The following is a 19,705-nucleotide window of genomic DNA, read 5'->3' as shown; positions in this document are numbered from 1 at the left end:
TATACAAGACTGATACAGTTTATATACACATGCTGGAACTATATATACACTTTCTATACAAAAAATGATACATATTATATACAAAAATGATACAATTTTCTATTCTATACAGGGCAGTTGCACTGTGCTGATACACATTATATACAGAAATGATACATATTATATACAAAAATGATACATATATATACAAAAATGATACATACCTTAGTGATTCATATTTAATACAGTTTTTATACATTACAAATAGGTACTGATACATATTTTATACCCAAATGACACATATTATATATAAAAATCGCCTCAAACATTTTTGTGTTTGGGTTTTTATTTGAACATTGTCTTATTTAAGTTTTGGCTAATGGATGGGATTAGTTTAGTGGGTATAATTTGGGTTTGGGAAAAATTGAATTAAAGGGTGGGATTATTTATGGCCGACCGGCCATATATGTACTTTCCCTTTCCTTTTTTCTTATCTTATTTTTCAGGCCCATATGCTTGAAAGACAAGACCAAATGTGTATTTCAGAGTAGAGATATTGGGCTGGGCTTAAATGAAATTACAAAAAGTGTCTTGCCAAACTATAGAACTATCATTAAGAGAAGGTTAACAAAATCTAATGTAACTTGTGCATCGATTGGGAGATTGAGGTGCCTGCGGAAATCTCTCTTCTTCTTTTTTCCCTCTTCTTTCATTTTTTTTGACGAGGCTGCTGAAGTTTATACTTCGAGCATTTGCAAACCGATTATGAAATGATATTCAATTTTTCATTCAAGTTGAGATGTCAACTTCACATGTTACACTAGCACATCACTAGAACATTAATACTAACAAGTACGTACAAAATGGAAATGAAAGTAAACCGATTATGAAAGTTGGTTGGTTAAATAGTGAGTTGTCATTTGCTTGTGCGTATCATCATAGTCATAATTATTTGGAAGACGAAAGCAAAAAAAAAAAAAAAAGGCAAGGGAAAAAGGTAAAGAAAAAGGTCACTACAACAAGGAAATAAAAAAAAATTACTTAAAAATTATATGGCCCATGCAGGTCTCGAACTACTATTAAGAGAAGGTTAACAAAATCTAATGTAACTTAGGCATCGATTGGAAGATTTGAGGTGCCTGTGGAAATCTATCTTCTTCTTTTTTTCCCTCTTCTTTCATTTTTTTTTACGAGGCTGCTTCAGTTTATACTTCGAGCATTTGCAAATCGATTATGAAATGGTATTTAATTTTTCATTCAAGTTGAGATGTCAACTTCATATGTTACGCTAGCACGTCACTGGAACATTAATACTAACAAGTACGTACAAAATGGAAATGAAAGTAAACCCATAATATATGAAAGTTGGTTTAATAGTGAGTTGCCATTTGCTTGTGCATATCATCATAGTAATAATTATTTGGAAGATGAAAGCAAAAAATTAAAAAAGAAAAAAAAAGGGAAAAAGGTCATTACAACAAGGAAATAAAAAAAATTAGTTAAGAAATATATGGCCCATGCAGGTCTCGAACCTGCGACCTTCGCGTTATTAGCACGACGCTCTAACCAACTGAGCTAATGGGCCATCTGTGCTGGTGTGTCCATGTTATCATAAAGACTTGGTTTGCATTCTTGGACAAGAGAATAAATGCATTTTAGTAGTTGTTCATTCATTGTTCTTCTTTTGCTATCCACTGTATTAATTTTCATGTAGCATAATTCATGACATTTTGGAAGTTGAAGTGTACTTGGGATATATAACTATTTGAAAACTCATTTATGTTATTATTGTTTTTGTGTTAGTAGTTTAATTGTTACTTCTGCCCGACTGAACTATTCCAACAAAATTTACTACACATTCAAAGGAAAATAGAGTAAAACTATATATAGTAATAAAGCGGCATGAAACACTTTCTTTAAAATAGAGTAAAACTATATATAGTAATAAAGCGGCATGAAACACTTTCTTTCTCATAGTCAACTTTTGTATTAATAATTGAGTACTCATTATTGTTCGGATCTTGATCAAATCCGAGCTTCCCAAGCTCTGTGTTATTGGAACTCAGCAACGATCTTACTGCCTTGATTGACTATATTTGAGTCTTTGGAGTACATTAGGATTATATTCTGCGTCGAGAGTGTGTGCTTGTGGGCTGAAATGAATACTAGAGTCTATAGACCGACGAATCTGGTAATTGGCAATGTATGGATTTTTATGACTGATCAGGTGTATCTTATTTTACTATGAATTATTTTCCTTCGTTAATAAATTTAAATAGAGAGACGTGATAATGTAAAGGTGCTCACCGATCTTTGCTAAACTTATATGCTAGAACTGTAAAAATTGGGCATTTCTTCGCGTTAAACATTTACCAAACTCAGTTTCATAGATTTTACTTTCTTGAATAGCAAACACATTGTGGTTAAATAACTTGTAATTGTGTTGTTTTGACTTGTATTCTCATGTTGTATTCCAAGGGTCCTGATCAAACCATTATTTTAATTTGTACTATATTCTCATTGGCGCTTTGACTATTGTTAATTTCCTAGAAGAGACGTAACGAGGAGGGAATTGTTCACTCTTTGTCATTAAATAAAAGTAGAACAAATTAAAAGAAGTGTTTCCTCAACGGTTTCAACAGACTAAAACTAGGATAAAATACAAACTTTTGCCATCGAATTATTGAAACAGATAGGAAGGTAGTATTTAACAATTATCGTATTCACTTGAAAAGAAAAAGGAAATAATTTCACTTTCTTTAACAATTTTCATAGAAAAAAGAATAATTATTTTCTTTAACTTTCTCCTCCATCTTTTCTCCCTTATCGATATCGTCGTGGGGACTAGGATTGGATGTGATAATCTTAAAATATAGAAAATTATGTAACCAACACAAGTCAAATTATTTTATTTAAAGAAATTGTTGATTCTTAAAAAAAAGTTGCTTCGACAATGATAGAAGGGTATCACTCAATTCTAAGAAATTGATCTGGATAGGACACAAGGTTTTGGGAGAATTAACTTTAATACTTACTATGCTAGTCATTAGTGTAACGTAAGATTCTTAACTAAAGTACTTATAAGCCAAAAGATTATCGAGTCAATAATTATCCAAATTTATCCCATAAAAAATATCTAAGAAAGAGAGTGAAAATGAAAAACTAAAAAGTAATTAAAATAGTGGGGTCATTACATACACCAATTCTTTTGTATTTTTCTTAGGAAGCTGCGTGTATATATCATCAAACTAATAATAGTGTCACGCAAGAACAAAAGGATATTCTCCATGTATCCTTTTCCTATACTTTAAAAAGGGACCAAAATTAACCATGAATTTTCCTATGTATCCTACCTTAATTAAATTCCTCAAGAACGTACGCACATCACTATCCTGAAAAAGTCAATGACAGTGTTGTGACCTATGCAGCCAACAGACTTGCGCCCATAGAAAGGAGTCGTCAAATTGATTTAAAACAAACTGTGATATAAGATATTTCAACGTAATAAATTTTAGAATGGATTATTATAATTTTCCCCGGAAAATGATCTTCTATAGCCAATACAATTTGGATATAAAAACTATTCTTTAAAAATGTTATGTTCTTATTACCGATTTCATGTGAAAAGAGTCATATAACTAAAAAAAAAAAACATTAGTAATGAATACTCATAATTAGATTATCAGAGCCGAACCAAAATAACCGTTAGTGGACACCGGCCACTTTTTGCCGGTTAGAGAAGCATTCTTTACTGCATTAAGAAAGATGTTTATATGGACCAGAACACTTTTGATCAAAGGAATATAGGACACTTATATGTTCGATTAAAAATCACTTGTGTTGCTCGAGTTTGAGAATTTGGGGCCGCAACTTTTGTAAAACGAATCTCCTTTTTTTATTTTTTTTTCCTCACAACTCTCTTGTCATTTAACTTTAAATTACTCGTTCCAACTAAAAGTTAGACATTGTTATTATTCTTTAATTTGCTATTAATCTTTAATATACATTTTTTCATTAAAGAAATTCACTCACCCAATCAAACACTAAAAAAAAAAATTCATAAAAATATACTTCCTCCATCTCAAATTTTTTGACGTGCATTCTAAAAAAAGTTGTATCAAATTGTTTATCGTTTAGAAGTTCAAGATAAAATTAATTAATTTTTTTCCCTTCTTACCTTTAGTAGTAATTGTTCTTGAAGATTACAAACACTTTAATTATAGAATGGTGTTATGATGGTACTTCAGATACCAATGAAGGGTAAAATAGTTAAAGACGCTTTCTAATTAATAAAATGAGCTTGATTGTTTGAATATGACGTATACCTTATTGGAAAAATGTTATGGAAAAAATGTAAAGGTACTCATGTATGTAATTGAAGGTATTGGATATGTCAAATTAAAGGCGAATAATACATAATAAATATACATTAATATTAACCTTTATAGTTATGCTATAAAAAGATTTGCTATTCAATTAAGGATATTACCTAAGTATATAGTTTACTTTAGTAATTTTATTAAAGAGCATGTAAAAGAAAAACGCAATAATTTGATATGAAGGGAGTATTAAATTAGCCATTTGTAAGCTCCCAAAATACTAACTGCTAATCAAAACTAGGTAATTGACTAAAATGCCACCTAATTAAATCGATATTGGAATTTAGACACTTACTACTTAATAAGGATAAATTTGAATAAATAAGGTTAATAAGTGAACATTTTTTTAACCAAAAAAATAACAGCTAAGTGAACACTCTCTTTTATCGGTCCTGGAGGGGGGAAATATTTTCTAAAAAGATATCTCCCATCGTATCAAATACACATATCTTTCTAATCTTAGTTGTCCAAGTTATGTTCCGTGGGTGTGACAATACTCTAAAGACAACAAGAGCACCAATTTTTCGTTAAATCCAATTCTTTAAAAGTTGTCACAATTAACGTTGGTTCTTTTCTTGTTCAAACTTCCATAACACACCACTTTTTTGTCTTTTTCTTTAACACCCTTTATTTTATTTTATTTCCTATGTCTTTTCTTGAAAATCTGATTTCTTTCCCTTTTATTTTACTGTTAAATCTTTAATAAATACATCAATTTTGAGGTGGGGTTCTTTTTATTTGTGAAGAAAGAGTGGGAATTTGGGTTTTCTTGAAATTTATGATGAGTGGAAGAAGAGTGTTGAAGTCTGTACAAGCAGTGTTAGCTCATGGATTGCTCTTTTGTTTCACTTTGCTTCTTGTTCTCAAGCTTGATCGACCCCTTCATTATTCTTGGTGGTTCGTTTTTTCTTCTTCTTTTTATTTGCTTCTTTGTTGTTCATCTTTGGAATTCTTGTGAAAAAGATTTAATTTTTTTTGGAAATCCTGTTCTTGGCTTTTTATCTGATTGAATATGTTTTAACAGTTAATGAGATAAACTTTATGCAGGTACTGTGAGGATATGTGGATAAAGTGAATGTTGTCTTTTTAGTCTGAATTTCTCAAAATGACTTGTTATTTTAGTACTTTGTATCTATGATATACTAGTTTGTAACACTTTTAACTTTGAAGCATGATATTCTATTGTTGGAAATTATAATTGGAATGCATTCTTGATGAATGTTGAGCTCGAGAAAGGTGGAAATTTTGGATTTTGGATGATGTGCTTACCTTATAATTATTAATAGGATTATTCTTGAGCTTGAAAAAGGTGGAAATTTTAGGATTTTGGATGATGTGCTTACACTAAAATTGTTAATCACTCATATATGAAGAGGTGTTTCACAACTAGACATTTCCGGTAAAATTTATTAGGCTTTTGCAGAATTCCGAGTGTTTTTTAGACGCTGTGATGACGACATGAGTGGGAGGAAGATTGGTCCAAGTCTTACTGAAAAATTGGCTCTTTTCTCAGGATTAATGATGATAAAACAAACTAAGTAGATTTGCAATATGTCAAACTTAATGTTGGTTTAGCTAAGAACAGAAAATAATGTGAGCTGATGACAGTTGACAGCTAGTAGGAATTAAGACTTAATGGTTCCGTTGTTGTTGTTACACTTACATTAGGCTCGGTATTTGTTGGGAGTCTTTTTATTCTAATTAGAAAACTTGTATACTTGTTATGATAAGTGATATTTAGAAATTCTATAACTTTAGTACCCCTAAATTTTCTTGATATTCGGATAAATTGGACTTGATTAGAGCTAAAAAACTAGCTAATCTAAGATTGAGACATAGTTGGTTGATTGAATGATAGAGTGTATCAATCTTCAAAATTGTACTTTTTTATGCCAGCACTCCGTGTCCAGTGAATGAGAAGTAATATGCAAGGGCGCCTACGACCTTTGGTTAATCATTCAAAAAAGCATAGTGGACCCAAAAAAAGGGTGAATTTGACCTCAAAATTCCCCTGATAGTAAGAGTTTTTGCATTCTTCGATTGGAAATACTGAAAACTCATGCAAGGTTAGATATCTTGATTTGTTGGAATAAGTGCTATTTAATTAAGATTATTACCTAGGCTATATATAGTTTTGCTTAAGTAATTTTCTTAAAGAGCGTGCAAAAGAAAATCACGATAATTTGAGACGAAGGGAGTATTATGTATTTTCTGAAAAGATATCTCCATCATATCAAATACACATATCTTTCTAATTAATTCTTTTTCCTCTCAACAATTTACAATTCTAATCTTAGTTGTCCAAGTTATGCTCCAATGATTCCACTACTAGACCATCCCTCAAAGAACATCATTTGAGCTCTCCGAATTTGATACTACAAACCTTTCTTACCAAATCGGTCGGTGTGTCAATAATAAAGACAACAAGAGCAACGATTTTGCGTAAAATCCAATTCTCTTAAGTTCTCGCTATTAACGTTGCTCTGTCTCCTCCTTTGTTCTTTTCTTGTTCAAACTTCCAAGCAGTCCATTTTAAACCATGTCTCTTCTTGAAAATCTAATTTCTTTCCCTTTTATTTACTGTTAATCTTTGACACCCACATCGCAATTTTGAGGTGGGGTTCTTTTTATTGGTGAAAAAAGAGTGGAATTTCGGTGTTTTTAATTTATGATGAGGGGAAGAAGAGTGTTGAAGTCTTTACAAGCAGTGGTAGCTCATGGATTGCTCTTTAGTTTCACTTTGCTTCTTGTTCTCAAACTTGATCAAGCCCTTCATTATTCTTGGTGGTTCGTCTTTCTTCTTTTCATTTGTTTTTTGTATTTTTCAGCTTTTAAATTTTCTCAGTTCTTGGAATTCAAGGAATTTGGCAAGTTGAGGATTTTGGGAATTTTAGAGAACAATTTGTGTAAAGGATTCTTTTTTGGAAAAAATCATGTATACCCTTCTTGGGTTTTTATCTGATTGAGGAAGTTTTAACAATTTGTGCGGATAATAATGACATGTGGATAAAGGGCAAGTCTTTTGTTTGAATTTCTTAAATGACATGTTTACTGAAATTAGCCTAGTTATTTAGTAGTAGTACCTTGAATCTATGATGTACTACTAGTTTTGTAACACTGATTTGTTTTCTGTATTGTTCAGCTTTTGGAAACTTCTCAGTTCTTGCAATTGTTGGAATTAATTTGGCAGTTTTTGTTTAAGGATTTTGGGAATTCTATTCCACAAATTTGTGAAAAAGATTTTTTGCTTTAATTGGGAAATCCTGTATGCCCTTTTTTGGATTTTTATTTGATTAGGGAAGTTTTTAACTGTTAATGAGATTAACCTTATGCCGAGATATTGTAACATATGTGGATAAAGTGAAGGTCTTTATTGTCTGAAATTCTCAAATACCTTCTTATTTAGTACTTGAATCTATGATATACTAGTTTGTAACATTTATTAACTTAGAAGCATGATATTACATTATTGGAAATTAAAATTGGAATGCCTTTTGGATCATTGTTGAGCTTGAAAAAGGTGGAAGATTTAGGATTTTGGATGATGTGCTTACCCCTGAAATTGTTAATGATTATTGTTGAGCTTGAAAAATGCATAACCTGTAGGATTTTGGATGATGTGTTTACCATAAAATTGTTAATAGTATTATTGTTGGGTTTGAAAAAGGTGGAAACTTTAGGATTTTGGATGATGTGCTTATCCTAAAATTGTTAATAGGATGATTGTTGAGCTTTTCAGCTTGAAATAGGTGAAAACTTTAGGATTTGGGATGATGTGCTTACCCTAAAATTGTTAATAGTATTATCGAAAAAGGCAGAAACTTTAGGATTTTGGATGACGTGCTTACCCCAAAAATTGTTAATCACAAGGTGTACTCACGACTAGACATTTTCTGATAAAATTGATTCAGTTTTGGGGGAATTCTGAGTGTTTTGTTAGACGTCGTGACAACAGCGTGAGTGCCAGGAAGATTGGTCCAAGTCTTACTGAAAAGTTGACTCCTTTCTCATTGGAGTTCATTCTTGCCTATATGAGAGCATGTTCGAATTTGTAAAGGTAGATTTAACACAACGGCAATATTCTTGCTAAGGAAATTGATGAAAAATATTAGGGACAAATAGAAGGATTTACATGATATACGTAGACTTGGAAAAGTAATATGGAAGTACCAAGAAAATTTTGTTGGTGGGTACTTAGAGAAGAAAGGAATTCATATGAATTGTTTAAGTTTCATAAAAGATGTGTACAAAGGCACATTCATAAAGTGTGAGAATAAAGGGATGAGACGTAAAAGAGTTTCTTACATACACTAGGTATATGCCTTGAATTCAACTTGTTTACTCTGATTATAGATGAGTTAACGAATAGTATATAGACAAAAGGTTCTTTGATTTATGCATTTACCAGATGATAGATTTTTTTAATCGACAAAGTCAACCAAAAAATGAAATTCTGAACTAAGTTATATCCATAAGAATATAAGTCATAAGATGAATGTAACAGAAAAAAAGATGTTAAGATTGATTCTGTTTATGCTTCGCGCGATCTGGCTAATTCTATATACAGCTATCTAATTCTTCTTTATATGTAAAGCCGTGATGTACAATCAACAAAATGATAAGAATATTAATCACATCCAGTAAAAAGTACAAGTAGTACACACAGCGGATAAAATGAGAAAAAGATCGATTGAGATGATTTTCACAATTTCTTGTCTTAGACCTCCACGTGCACCGATATGTAAATGTGATAATATCAGGATTAATGGTGATAAAACAAACCAAGTATATGTGGAATTTTATTTTGGAATTTTTCTTCAGAAGACTTGCAATTTCTCAAACTTAATTATGGTTTAGCTAAGAATAGAAATTTATGTGAGCAAAAGATTCCAAACAGTTGATGACAATTGACATCTAGTTGGAACTTGGAATTAAGGCTTAAGGGTGTAGTTGTTGTTTACACTTACATTAGGCTCGGTATTTGCCCCTTCTGATATAAGTATTCTAATTGTTGGAAAGAGCAATGTGTGGGCATGCACATGTGTGTGTATTGAGAGAAAGAGGTATCCAGGAAATATAAGCACTGGTTACTAAGGTCCTTCACTGCATTTATCTTAGTTCTTTTTGATCAATCGTGTTGCTTTTGTCCTCTGTTTTCTGCATTATAATTATACCATTTGCAGTATACAGGCAATTGAGTTTCTACGTGTTGCTTTATACTCCCTCCGTCCCAATTTATGTGGCACCTTTCGGATTTCGAGAGTTAAATAAATTTTTCTTTGGCTGCAACTTTTTCATATGCCTTACAAATAATTTGAATTGTCAACTTTTGTCACTTATGGTACTTTTTACACAGTTCCAAATATGTAAATTTATTTCAAAAAATTTGAAGATTCCATGTCTGAATTCACGGTCAATATTGAAAAGGTTGACTCTCGAAATCCGAACTGTGCGACATTAATTGAGACGAAGGGAGTACTTGTTTTCACCTTTAGTTTATAAGATAATTGAGAACTTTGAAACCCCTACTCTCTTAAACAGTATAATTACAGTTGGTTTTCACATTTGGTTCATTTTGCAGGGTTGTTTTCGTTCCACTTTGGTTGTTTCATGTGGTTGTAGCAAGGGGTAGATTCTCATTTCCTGCTCCATCAGTGCCTCATGATCGACATGTATGACATACTAACTTTTCGGATTTTACATTCAACGTTTCATGTCCCAGTCAATGCTGTTTGTATATTCCCAAAAAGCTTTATAGTGACAGATGCACACATTCCTTTTTTGAACAGTGGTCCCCATTTCATGCTATCGTGGCCACACCGCTGCTTGTTGCTTTTGAACTGCTTCTTTGTATTCATCTCGACGGCACCTATGGTAAACAAGAAAAGAAATGATACAAGATATTTTTTTTTCCTTATAAAAAAAAAAAAAATCATGTATCATTTATTTTTTCTCTTTAAATTTGATATGCAATGCTAGTTCATATAAGCGGAGGCGGAGCCACTTATTTGTGAGCTGTTGTTAATTGCAGCTGTAAATTTGAAGATTGTGTTCTTTCCCCTGCTAGCACTTGAAATTGCTATCTTGGTTGATAATGTTAGGTAAGATACTTTTCCTGCCAAGAAAATGCTGACTTAAAAGCCATCTGCTGGGAGTTGAATTATTTTTGGAATAAGGAGATACTCCCTCCGTCTCAAATTATTTGTCATGTTTCTCTTTTACACGCTCCTTAAAAGCATTAATTAGAAGGGGTTTTGACTATTTTACCCTTATTCATGTCTTAAGATATGATCTCTCATTGAATATTTACTCTATTTATGTTTCATCTCCCCATAATTGAGGCGTTTCTAGTCTTGAAGAACAATTACTACCGTGGTAAAATGGGAAAAAATAATTAATTTAATCTTGAACTAATGACAAATAATTTGAGATAGCTATTTTTAGAAATCACGACAAATAATTTGAGACGGAGGGAGTATGAAATAAGATGTCCAAAAATTTGCTTTTCTCAGCATACTTTGAGAGCATAAAGTTAATGGTCTTGGTTTTGGACGTGTATCTAATTCCTTATAAACTTTTCTCCATGTTCAGAATGTGCAGGGCTCTGATGCCCGGAGATGAAGACAGCATGAGTGATGAGGCTATATGGGAGACCCTTCCTGTAAGTATAGAGCTCCTATTCAATTTTAAGAAACCACAGTTAGCATTCATGTCATTTCTGTAGCTTATCTACGGGGAGGAATCTGATATTAACAGCCTATGATTACCTTTTAGATTGACTAGCTTAGAAAGCTTATTTCTTCACTTGCACAAATGTGTAAATAAGAGAGCTTATACTACTAATATATGCACATTGTTAGTTTCTGAAAGTCATCTTATCATCTATGTCTCAGCACTTCTGGGTTGCAATCGCTATGGTCTTCTTCATAGCAGCAACAACATTTACTCTTCTGAAGATCTGTGGTAATTATTTGACTCTCTTTCTGTACCTCTAAGTGAATTTGTGTGGCTAAATTGCAACATTTGCTTCTTCTCATTTTATTTTGTATCTTTACGTTCTTATCAATTTATATCTGAGCAACTTCAAAATAGTAAACTTTTTTTTTTGGAAATGGCAATCAAAAGAAAGACTATGCTCTTACTAAGAGATTAAGAATTTGGCCACAAATTGCACTTAGTATCTTGTTGATGACGATCTACTTCGTGCTGTAGCTTAATGCTGATAGTTTGAAGTGACAAATTAACTCAATTTGTTCTACAAATAAGGATCAATAGCTGTTTAGCGCTGTTTTTAATTGCTCGATTGGTTGCCGTAACATGTGAATTCTACAACCGTATCATGATTTAGCTATAGCGTTTTGACAGTGACTTCATGCAACCTAGGAGTTAACCATTATTTCCCTACTTCTACTTTGCTCCACTACTACTTTTTTTAAAGAACAAAAGATGGACTAATATTGTCTTCGTGGTAATACTGTTAAAAACATGGTGATCCATCTTTTAACCTGGACTATAGATTAGTTTGGTAGAGTAGTTACGTTTATGGAAAAATTGCGTGATATAATGACTTAAGCCCACTAGTTACCCGATTTAGCAGTACTTTTATATTATTACAAAAAGTAGCCAGATTTTTCATTTATAGCAGATTTTTATTATTTGTTTGCATGTATGTATGTATGTATACATAATGGCCAGTGTATGTATGCACGACGGCTAGTATATGTATGTATGTATGACTGTATGTGTGATATGCTTTGAAAAAAAACTGTTGCTATGTTTGAAAACTCAATAATATCGCCATAATTTGTTATTAGGGGAATAAATATTTCTGTTTATGAAAATTCCCTATGTTTATTGGCTTTTCCACCTTATCTGTCATTCGTCAAATTACGGCTTCATGTTCCTTGGATGTGAATTGCAGGAGATGTTGCTGCTCTTGGGTGGTGGGATTTATTCATTAACTACGGGTACAGAAATTTTTTCCCACTTATCCTGCGTGATTGGCACTTGTGCCTAATTGCTTGCTAAACCTGTATATATCATACTTGGCGTTCAGTGTCGCAGAATGCTTTGCCTTTATTATCTGCACAAAATGGTACAACCCTGCAATCCACGGACACTCAAATAGACACTCAAGTAGTCTACGCACACCCAGCTCTTCTACAACAAGCATGCAATATCTTAACTGGAACAGTGGATTTCTGGCATCTTTGGATGAAGATGATCGACAGAGGGGAATATGCAGTTTGCAGGACATTGGTGGTCATGTGATGAAAATTCCTCTTGTTTGTTTCCAGCTATTGCTTTTTATGCGCTTAGCGGTACGAACTCTCTTAAGAAATTTTTCTTTCAATTTTCCAATTGTTAATCACATTTGGAGAAAATGACAAAAGGGTCCCTTATGTTTGTGGGTAGATTCAAAAGAGTCCCTTAAGTATGCGTTTAATAGTTTTAGTCTTTTAAGTCTGCTAAAATTTAACACTTTTAGTCTCTGTAAAATATTTACCGAACTCTATATGGTAGATTTGACGGGGAAAAAAAAAAAAAGGAAATTAGCAGGAACTCACATTTAGAGGTACAATTTTTGTAGTTTTTTCTATTTTTAATTTTTTTCCCTAGAGTCTAGTGCAGCATTTTGAAGTGTAATTTCTGCTATTTTTATATCCTTTTAGTATCTAGTGTAGGTTTTTTTGTTGCATAATTTAGGATTTGATGAGACTTTCTTAGTGTTTTTAGTTTAGTCTTTTTTTCCCCACTGTTTCCACGAAATCTAACGTACAGAGTTCGGTAAATATTTTGCGGAATCTAAAAGTGTTGAACTTTTGGCAAACTTAAAGGACCAAAACTGTTAAGTGCATAGTTAAGGGACTATTTTGAACCAACCTTCGAACATAAGAGACCATTTTTGTCATTTTGTCATCACATTTGCAACTAACACACTTTGATTACAGGGGACGCCACCAAGTGCTAGGCTCATCCCGATTCCCGTTCTGTTCATTCCTCTTTTCCTACTTCAAGGAGCTGGTGTTTTGTTCTCTATTTATAGACTTGTGGAGACGATTAATCTTCTGGTAGATGGTGAAGCTGGTGTAAGAAACTATTTTAGGATGTCTGCTGTTATTCGTGATTTTTTCAGTTTCATGCGTCACGGGTCAAGGTAATGATGGCAAGGTGAAACTGTACAATTTCTAATCCTTCTGAGCATTGTTTAGGTCCACTTATTCTACGTGCTTGTCTTTTTGTGTTTATCTTATTGGTACAACAGGTTGTTAGGTTGGTGGTCAATTGATGAAGGAAGCCGAGAGGAACAAGCTCGTCTATATTATGCTGGGACATCTGGGTCAGTATTCCTGTCTGTCAATACTTGCATTTTTTGTATTTCTGTACAGCACCTTGAGGGTCATCTGGTTCAAGCTTTTTAGATGGCCCTTCTTTTTTCTTTTTTTTTGGGTCGGGGGAGGGGGTTCCATCTTTCAAGAAGTTCACTGCAAATTTGCTGCTACTAAATAATTAATATCGGGAATACCATAACAACACTGTTGCAGCCTGTTACTGGACTGGAGAGATTCACTTCATTACTAAGGACTAACCCCACATTTTTGGAACAAGGAAAGTTTTTTCTTGGCGAAACAAGAGCCACTTATCAAACAAGAACTTGAAAATTACTGATGAAAAAAGAATCTTAGATTACAAAAGCAATAATATTTCTCTTGAAAGAGATTTAAATGTATGGGTAAGTATAAATACTGTAAAAGCGGGACTAGTAGTCGATTAAAAAATTCTAGAAATTATCTTTTGCTTAACTTTTTTGTCTAATTTTCTTACTGGGTACCATTGCAAGCTTGTAAGCTCCCTAGGAGGCCTTGAATATAATATCACAGTTGTTTTTCTCCGTGCACAACTCCTTATACTTGGTCCACTCTAGTATGCCTCAGTGCTTAATTAAACCTCCACTTATTTATCTTCTGGGCGTCTTCTGATTGTTATTTTAGGTACAATACTTTCGCACCTGATACCGTAAAGCAAATGCCTAAAGCGAAGCTTGCTGAAGAGGTCGCTTCTTTTTCTTGTTGCCTCTTTCTTGGTTTCTTTTACTGCTCTCTGAGATGGTTAGCTTGACTGTTGCTATCTCAGATATGGAGACTACAAGCAGCACTTTGTGAGCAATCAGAGATCACACAGACAAAACAGGATGAGTTCGAAAGACTTCAAAATGTAAGATTACATCAAACTACTGCTAATATCTAATTGATGCATTATGTTTTCGTGAAACTCAGCCACAAGAAGAAAAATACTGTCTACTTTATATTTCTTTTATCATCATACATTACTTTAAAAGAAATCTAGCGTGTGTTTAACAAATATGTGATGTTTTAGAAACTGCAGACTTAACTAAAGATTGGGCACAATGTAAGAAAAAGATCCATATTGGTGATATCTACTGGTTGGGAATTGGTTTTAGTCTTGTTAGAGGACTTCTAGTATTTGTACTATATATTTATAGGTACTATAATGATTAATGCATATATATTTAACGTATTTTCACTCTTATTTTTTATTTGGCACAACGATAACATGAGTTGAACTTAAATGGAGAAATGAGGACTCATATAGTCAACCCGACCTGTTTGGGACTGAGGCTTAATTGTTGTGATACAGTTAGAAACCAGGAATGGGCTTGTGTTACCTTAGTATTTGTAGATATTGTTTCTCGTCTAGCTAATTCTTCATGATTGTGGACTTTAGTCTGGATCTTTATACTTCTCCACTCTCCCTCCTAACACCCCCCCCCCCCCCCCCCCCCCAAAAAAAAAAAAAAAAACCAAAAACCCACACCTCCAGAACCCCCAAGACCAGAACTATTGAACTGCTAGTTCTCGAATCGGTGCTGGCATCTACTGAGCCACTTACATGTGGATCCTTTTGTCAGGAAAAAATCTTATGTCGAATTTGCTTCGAGGAACAGATCAACATTCTTCTCCTTCCTTGTCGGCATCACATCCTCTGCAGGTATTACCTAAAACCTCGTGCCACTTCTTTTCTGCAGTCCGATTTACATTCTTTCTGTGTTTTACAATATTTTATATATACTGTTTCTTTAAAATGTTGTAATCTAATTATTATAATGATCATTCTTTCACAGCACGTGTTGTGACAAGTGCAAGAGGTGCCCCATCTGCCGTGTGTTCATAGACGAGCGTTTGCCTGTAAATGATGTGTAGTTACTTCTATCAGCTTAGTTTCCTCCGAGCTTGTCCTTTCGATCAGACGAACAAAGTAGATGGTGAATGCAGTTTTATTGAGTCATGTCACCACAAGTACATTGTTTTATTTGATTTTGTATGTGTATTCGTCTGAATTGGGTTGTGTCTCTATCTTGTGAACTGTGTATATCATCCACAAGATTATTGTAGTTTTTGCAATAGATTCTGTAAAGCAATAGTTATACCAGCTCTGTGCATATTTTCTCTGATCTATCAATGTATGATGGCATTTGACATCTGTTGCTATTGTGCTCTGAAAGGAAACTCAGATTTCTTGAAGGTGAAATTGACTATTATTGTCCATCTATAATTTTGGGTGACATTGAAAGGAAAAGCACAAACATATAGAGAATTGTCATTTTTTTCTCTTCCCTATGCTTGTTTAGATTGGACTCCTTTCTTATTTATTTCATCTTGTCTTTCCCCTTTTACTATGATTACATAATGTTCTTTTGAATTATGACTAATACTGGGGTATAGAAGCTGTGATTTCAAATCCAGAAATCATTGTACTCTTGTAACCTTACGTGAGCCAAAGCATGTCAAAGTCACTCTTACTGCTACTCTACAGAATCGTAACCTCATACACTCGTTCAACTCTTTCGAGTTTCAATTTATCACTACCCATCTTTATTGTTCTTTATTGAAAATTAAAAAATCATTCGTTAGAGTTGTTTTGACAAAATAGGCAATGGTTAAGGCTGAATTAAGAAAATAGAAAACAACTAAATAAATGCTTCAAGAATAAGGAAAAGGGCAAATATTACATCAAAATAAGGAAAAAGGAATACAAAAGTTTACTCATGAAGAATGGAGAGAAAAAATTTCTCTTTCACCATGTGTTTAGGATAAAAGGACAGATAGTTGGATTAAATAGCACAAATTGCAAACTTGTTCTAGTTAATAGACATTTTGAGCATGTCATCCATCTTTAAAAGGAAATCATTAAAGCACTCATCCATGGTGCAAAAGGACTCATTGGGGTACAAATCACAGACTTCAAGGTCCTTAATACCATCAATTGAAAATTCAATTTGACAGCCCCTTATGAAAATTTCATGTGTCAAAGCTGCAACCACACTTTTGGGGATGATTTTCTCTGCAAATGACAACACATAAAAAATGAATATGATATGTTAATAAATATAAAATATATTACTTGTTATACAATTTGCAAATATTCTTTCCACCCTAAAATTTTTATTTTTGTATATAGATAAAGTTATTTTTCAAAAATAAACCATTTTATTCTCCAAGTCGCATGAATAGCGACCTGCACGACGAGGTAAAGATTGTAAGGGCTTCGCCACCTTTTGGATCGACTTTTGAAGAATAAACAATATGTGAAAATTTATTGAAAAGTAACCACTTTTGATGCAGAAACACCATGATAGTGTCAAAGATTTCGAACTTAAACAAGTGAAAAATCCAAGATATTGTTCCGTGAATTTGGCTAATTTTTCAACAACTTTTGTATTTGTAGCTATTTTAAAATTACAGGTAAAAAATATGGTTATTTTTGAATTTTACGTCATGAAAGGTGCAAACATTAGGCCGTTATCTCATACATGGATTCGGTGAAATTAAACTTTACATAAAAACGCGGAGTATGAATAGTTAAACGATAAGACCCTCTGTCAGTTAAATATGACTTTGCAGTGATAGTGTCATATAAAATGAAACGGAAAGTAGAGTGAATATATTTATACCTGCAGCAACAGCTAATAGGACATCCTCAGTGATGGTGACTCTTGGTAGTGTTCGACCAATTTTAGTTTCCCAAAGAGTAGCAATTTCGTTCATGTTAAGGAAGTTGCATTGTGGTCGAAAATGTACACCTTTATCCACTGTCCTATTGTCTTCTGCTGCTTTGATTGTGAATTTCCCAATATCAGCACCAGCTACAAAGTAAGCTGCACTATTCAAAAAAATTGAAACGAGTGAATTGAAAAAAAGGAGGAGCAAAAAAGAGTGAAACAATTAATTGAGATATATCTCAATTATAACAACAAAACAATATATCAAGATCGAATTTGTATAGGTGAAAGGAACAAAGAGTCTCTAAAATTGCCCTTAAAATCTTTAGCAGTACATCATGATTGTTCTAAAAGATATATTAACAATATTTATATTCAACAAAAATTTTAGTCAGACAGAAAAAGAGAAAAAAAGTCAATCCCAAATTAAACGTTGTTTAATAAGATGTGCATGCATTACAACACCAAAATAAAATTTTCAAAACAACATAAAAACATATATCAACTTACAAAAACACATATCAACATACAAACACTATGCAAAAAATTAGAGATTAGCGACAAGACAACTTCTATCACTAAATGACAAAAATTCGTCGCTAATTCTATTTAACAGCATATTATCAAAAAATCATGTTACCCAGAAAAAGAACAAATTATTGAACTACCAAAAAAAAAAAAAAAAAATCCTCGGTATACGAAAAATTTATTGTTTCACGTAGGGTCCAGGAAAGGGTCATTAAATACCAAAATAATGTAAAGACTGCGTATCTTGTGTGATTGTAGAATTTTTAGAGTGATTGGGAACAAATTAATGTACCTTTGACAGTGCCATCACCATAAATTTGGAAATGATCAAGAGGAGGAAGAACTTCGGAAGGATGCTTATTATCATAATAAGGCCACGAAGCCACTGAATTGCAGCAAATATAAGTATAAGGTATACTCATTTCCTCTATCAACCTTCTCACTTTCCTCTTTTCTTTATACATATTTAGCCCTGGCTCCACTGGATCTGACCTGTCTACTTCATGTCCAAACTCTGATGGCAAAAATCTCTATATATGTATTTCAAACAAAACATTAACAAAATGTTACCTGCTACAACATATTACAATTCACTAATAATGCGGAAAAACAAAGTTTCCACAATCAATATATATAAATAATTTAATGGCAAATACTGAAACAAGTTTCTCATATCACTAACACACAAGACTCTAGTTCCAGGATCCGCGCGCCTCTAGTCTTGCATGTATCTTTTTAAAACAATTGATTTTATAGGCTTGATATTTTTACATATCTAAAATCTTATGGAACGATCACGTTTTTTCTCTGATTCTTTTACACTATCGGTGCATGTCTAAGTTGTTCAACGACAAAATACCGGAAACAGTGTTGTCATGTCTTTCACATAGGCGAATTAAGGTTGGTTCTGCCGTTTCAATTAAATTCATTACTTTCGACTCGAAATATAGTACAGATAAGCAACAAAAAAAGGAAGAGGATGAGTACATATAAATTATAATATATAAGATCATAACTCATTCTACACTCGGAGACTCTAGATTTTGGATTTGCTTTTGGGTTAGCTTGTATATTTTTTAAACAATTGATTTTTATAAGAAAGAAATTACCTTAATAGTTCCAACAGCTTTCATGGCTTGAACAAGGACAAGTTGATCGCGTATACTTTCACCACCCACAGCTGATATTACTATATCAATCTCATGCTTCCTTAGTGTGTCCTCCATGAATTTTTGGTTATTTATAGCACCCTATTACAAAAAAATAATAATAATAATAATAATAAATTACAAATACAAGCATTATAAAACAAGATTTTCGGGAGTCCCTAGAAATTTTTTTGCTAATTGACACAAAATGAAAAGCTAAAATATTCTGGTGTATATAGACGTTCCTTAGTAATATCATAATGTGCAGTAGCAATACCAAACCAAAATGCTTCTTCTTATTTATTTTCCTATTTCTCCGTCCACTCAAAAAGTGAAATTAAATAACAAAGAATATGAGTGTAACATATTTTACGTGCAATATTATGGCCCCTTTATCTTCAAATCCTTTGATAATTTTAATCTTAGGATGAAAATTATCTGGGAATGATCGAACAAGAATATAATTTCTTCGATTAGCATCAAGACTTGCTTGTGCTATAAATTGCCCGATGAATAAATAATATTTTCAGTGACAGCTTCTTTCATCAAAGGTCCATTAGCATTTGTGGCGACTATGCTTGTTACAAAAGTTAACAAAATTGATTTATATACTTCTCAAAGGGCTATATACGTTATCTTTGGATGGCCCC

At 32.8% G+C, this 19,705-nt stretch overlaps 2 protein-coding genes and 1 non-coding gene across 4 annotated transcripts; 1 reads left to right on the top strand and 2 right to left on the bottom strand.

The window, feature by feature from the left end:
* Positions 1-1,490: 1,490 nt before the first annotated feature.
* TRNAI-AAU (transfer RNA isoleucine (anticodon AAU)) lies at positions 1,491-1,564 on the bottom strand. Its single transcript has one exon. It is a non-coding gene; the product is annotated as a tRNA-Ile (tRNA).
* Positions 1,565-4,843: 3,279 nt separating this feature from the next.
* LOC132067716 (uncharacterized) lies at positions 4,844-15,860 on the top strand. Of its 2 annotated transcripts, none has more exons than XM_059461019.1 (14): positions 4,844-5,255; positions 9,940-10,030; positions 10,148-10,232; positions 10,390-10,459; positions 10,950-11,019; positions 11,252-11,321; positions 12,280-12,325; positions 12,415-12,679; positions 13,310-13,515; positions 13,624-13,698; positions 14,351-14,411; positions 14,493-14,573; positions 15,289-15,368; positions 15,502-15,860. In XM_059461019.1, the coding sequence occupies exons 1-14, from the start codon at positions 5,137-5,139 to the stop codon at positions 15,578-15,580; spliced, it is 1,398 nt and encodes a 465-aa protein (XP_059317002.1). In that variant the 5' UTR covers positions 4,844-5,136; the 3' UTR covers positions 15,581-15,860. The 2 variants fall into 2 exon arrangements, with proteins under 2 accessions (XP_059317002.1, XP_059317003.1); XM_059461020.1 differs by lacking the exon at positions 4,844-5,255 and adding an exon at positions 6,981-7,145.
* A 492-nt stretch (positions 15,861-16,352) lies between these two features.
* LOC132066172 (leucoanthocyanidin reductase-like) lies at positions 16,353-19,566 on the bottom strand (the record flags this gene model as incomplete). Its single annotated transcript, XM_059459536.1, has 5 exons — positions 16,353-16,721; positions 17,332-17,535; positions 18,200-18,437; positions 19,017-19,157; positions 19,429-19,566. Coding segments are annotated over 5 exons (924 nt in total), but the record flags the coding sequence as incomplete, so codon positions are not given.
* Positions 19,567-19,705: the final 139 nt, after the last annotated feature.

This window comes from Lycium ferocissimum, chromosome 8, assembly GCF_029784015.1.
Source record: "Lycium ferocissimum isolate CSIRO_LF1 chromosome 8, AGI_CSIRO_Lferr_CH_V1, whole genome shotgun sequence".
NCBI lineage: Eukaryota > Viridiplantae > Streptophyta > Magnoliopsida > Solanales > Solanaceae > Lycium > Lycium ferocissimum.
Note: the sequence above shows the minus strand (reverse complement) of the source record. Positions and strands in the feature narration are given on the sequence as shown.

What these genes read in the sequence shown, in the direction of transcription:
- LOC132067716 (XM_059461019.1), top strand. Translation starts at nt 5,137, where the DNA reads ATGATGAGTGGAAGAAGAGTGTTGAAGTCTGTACAAGCAGTGTTAGCT. An exon ending in ATCTTGGTTGATAATGTTAG is followed by an intron (nt 10,460 to 10,949) that starts GTAAGATACTTT and finishes CTCCATGTTCAG; the next exon opens with AATGTGCAGGGCTCTGATGC. An exon ending in TTCATGCGTCACGGGTCAAG is followed by an intron (nt 13,516 to 13,623) that starts GTAATGATGGCA and finishes TTGGTACAACAG; the next exon opens with GTTGTTAGGTTGGTGGTCAA.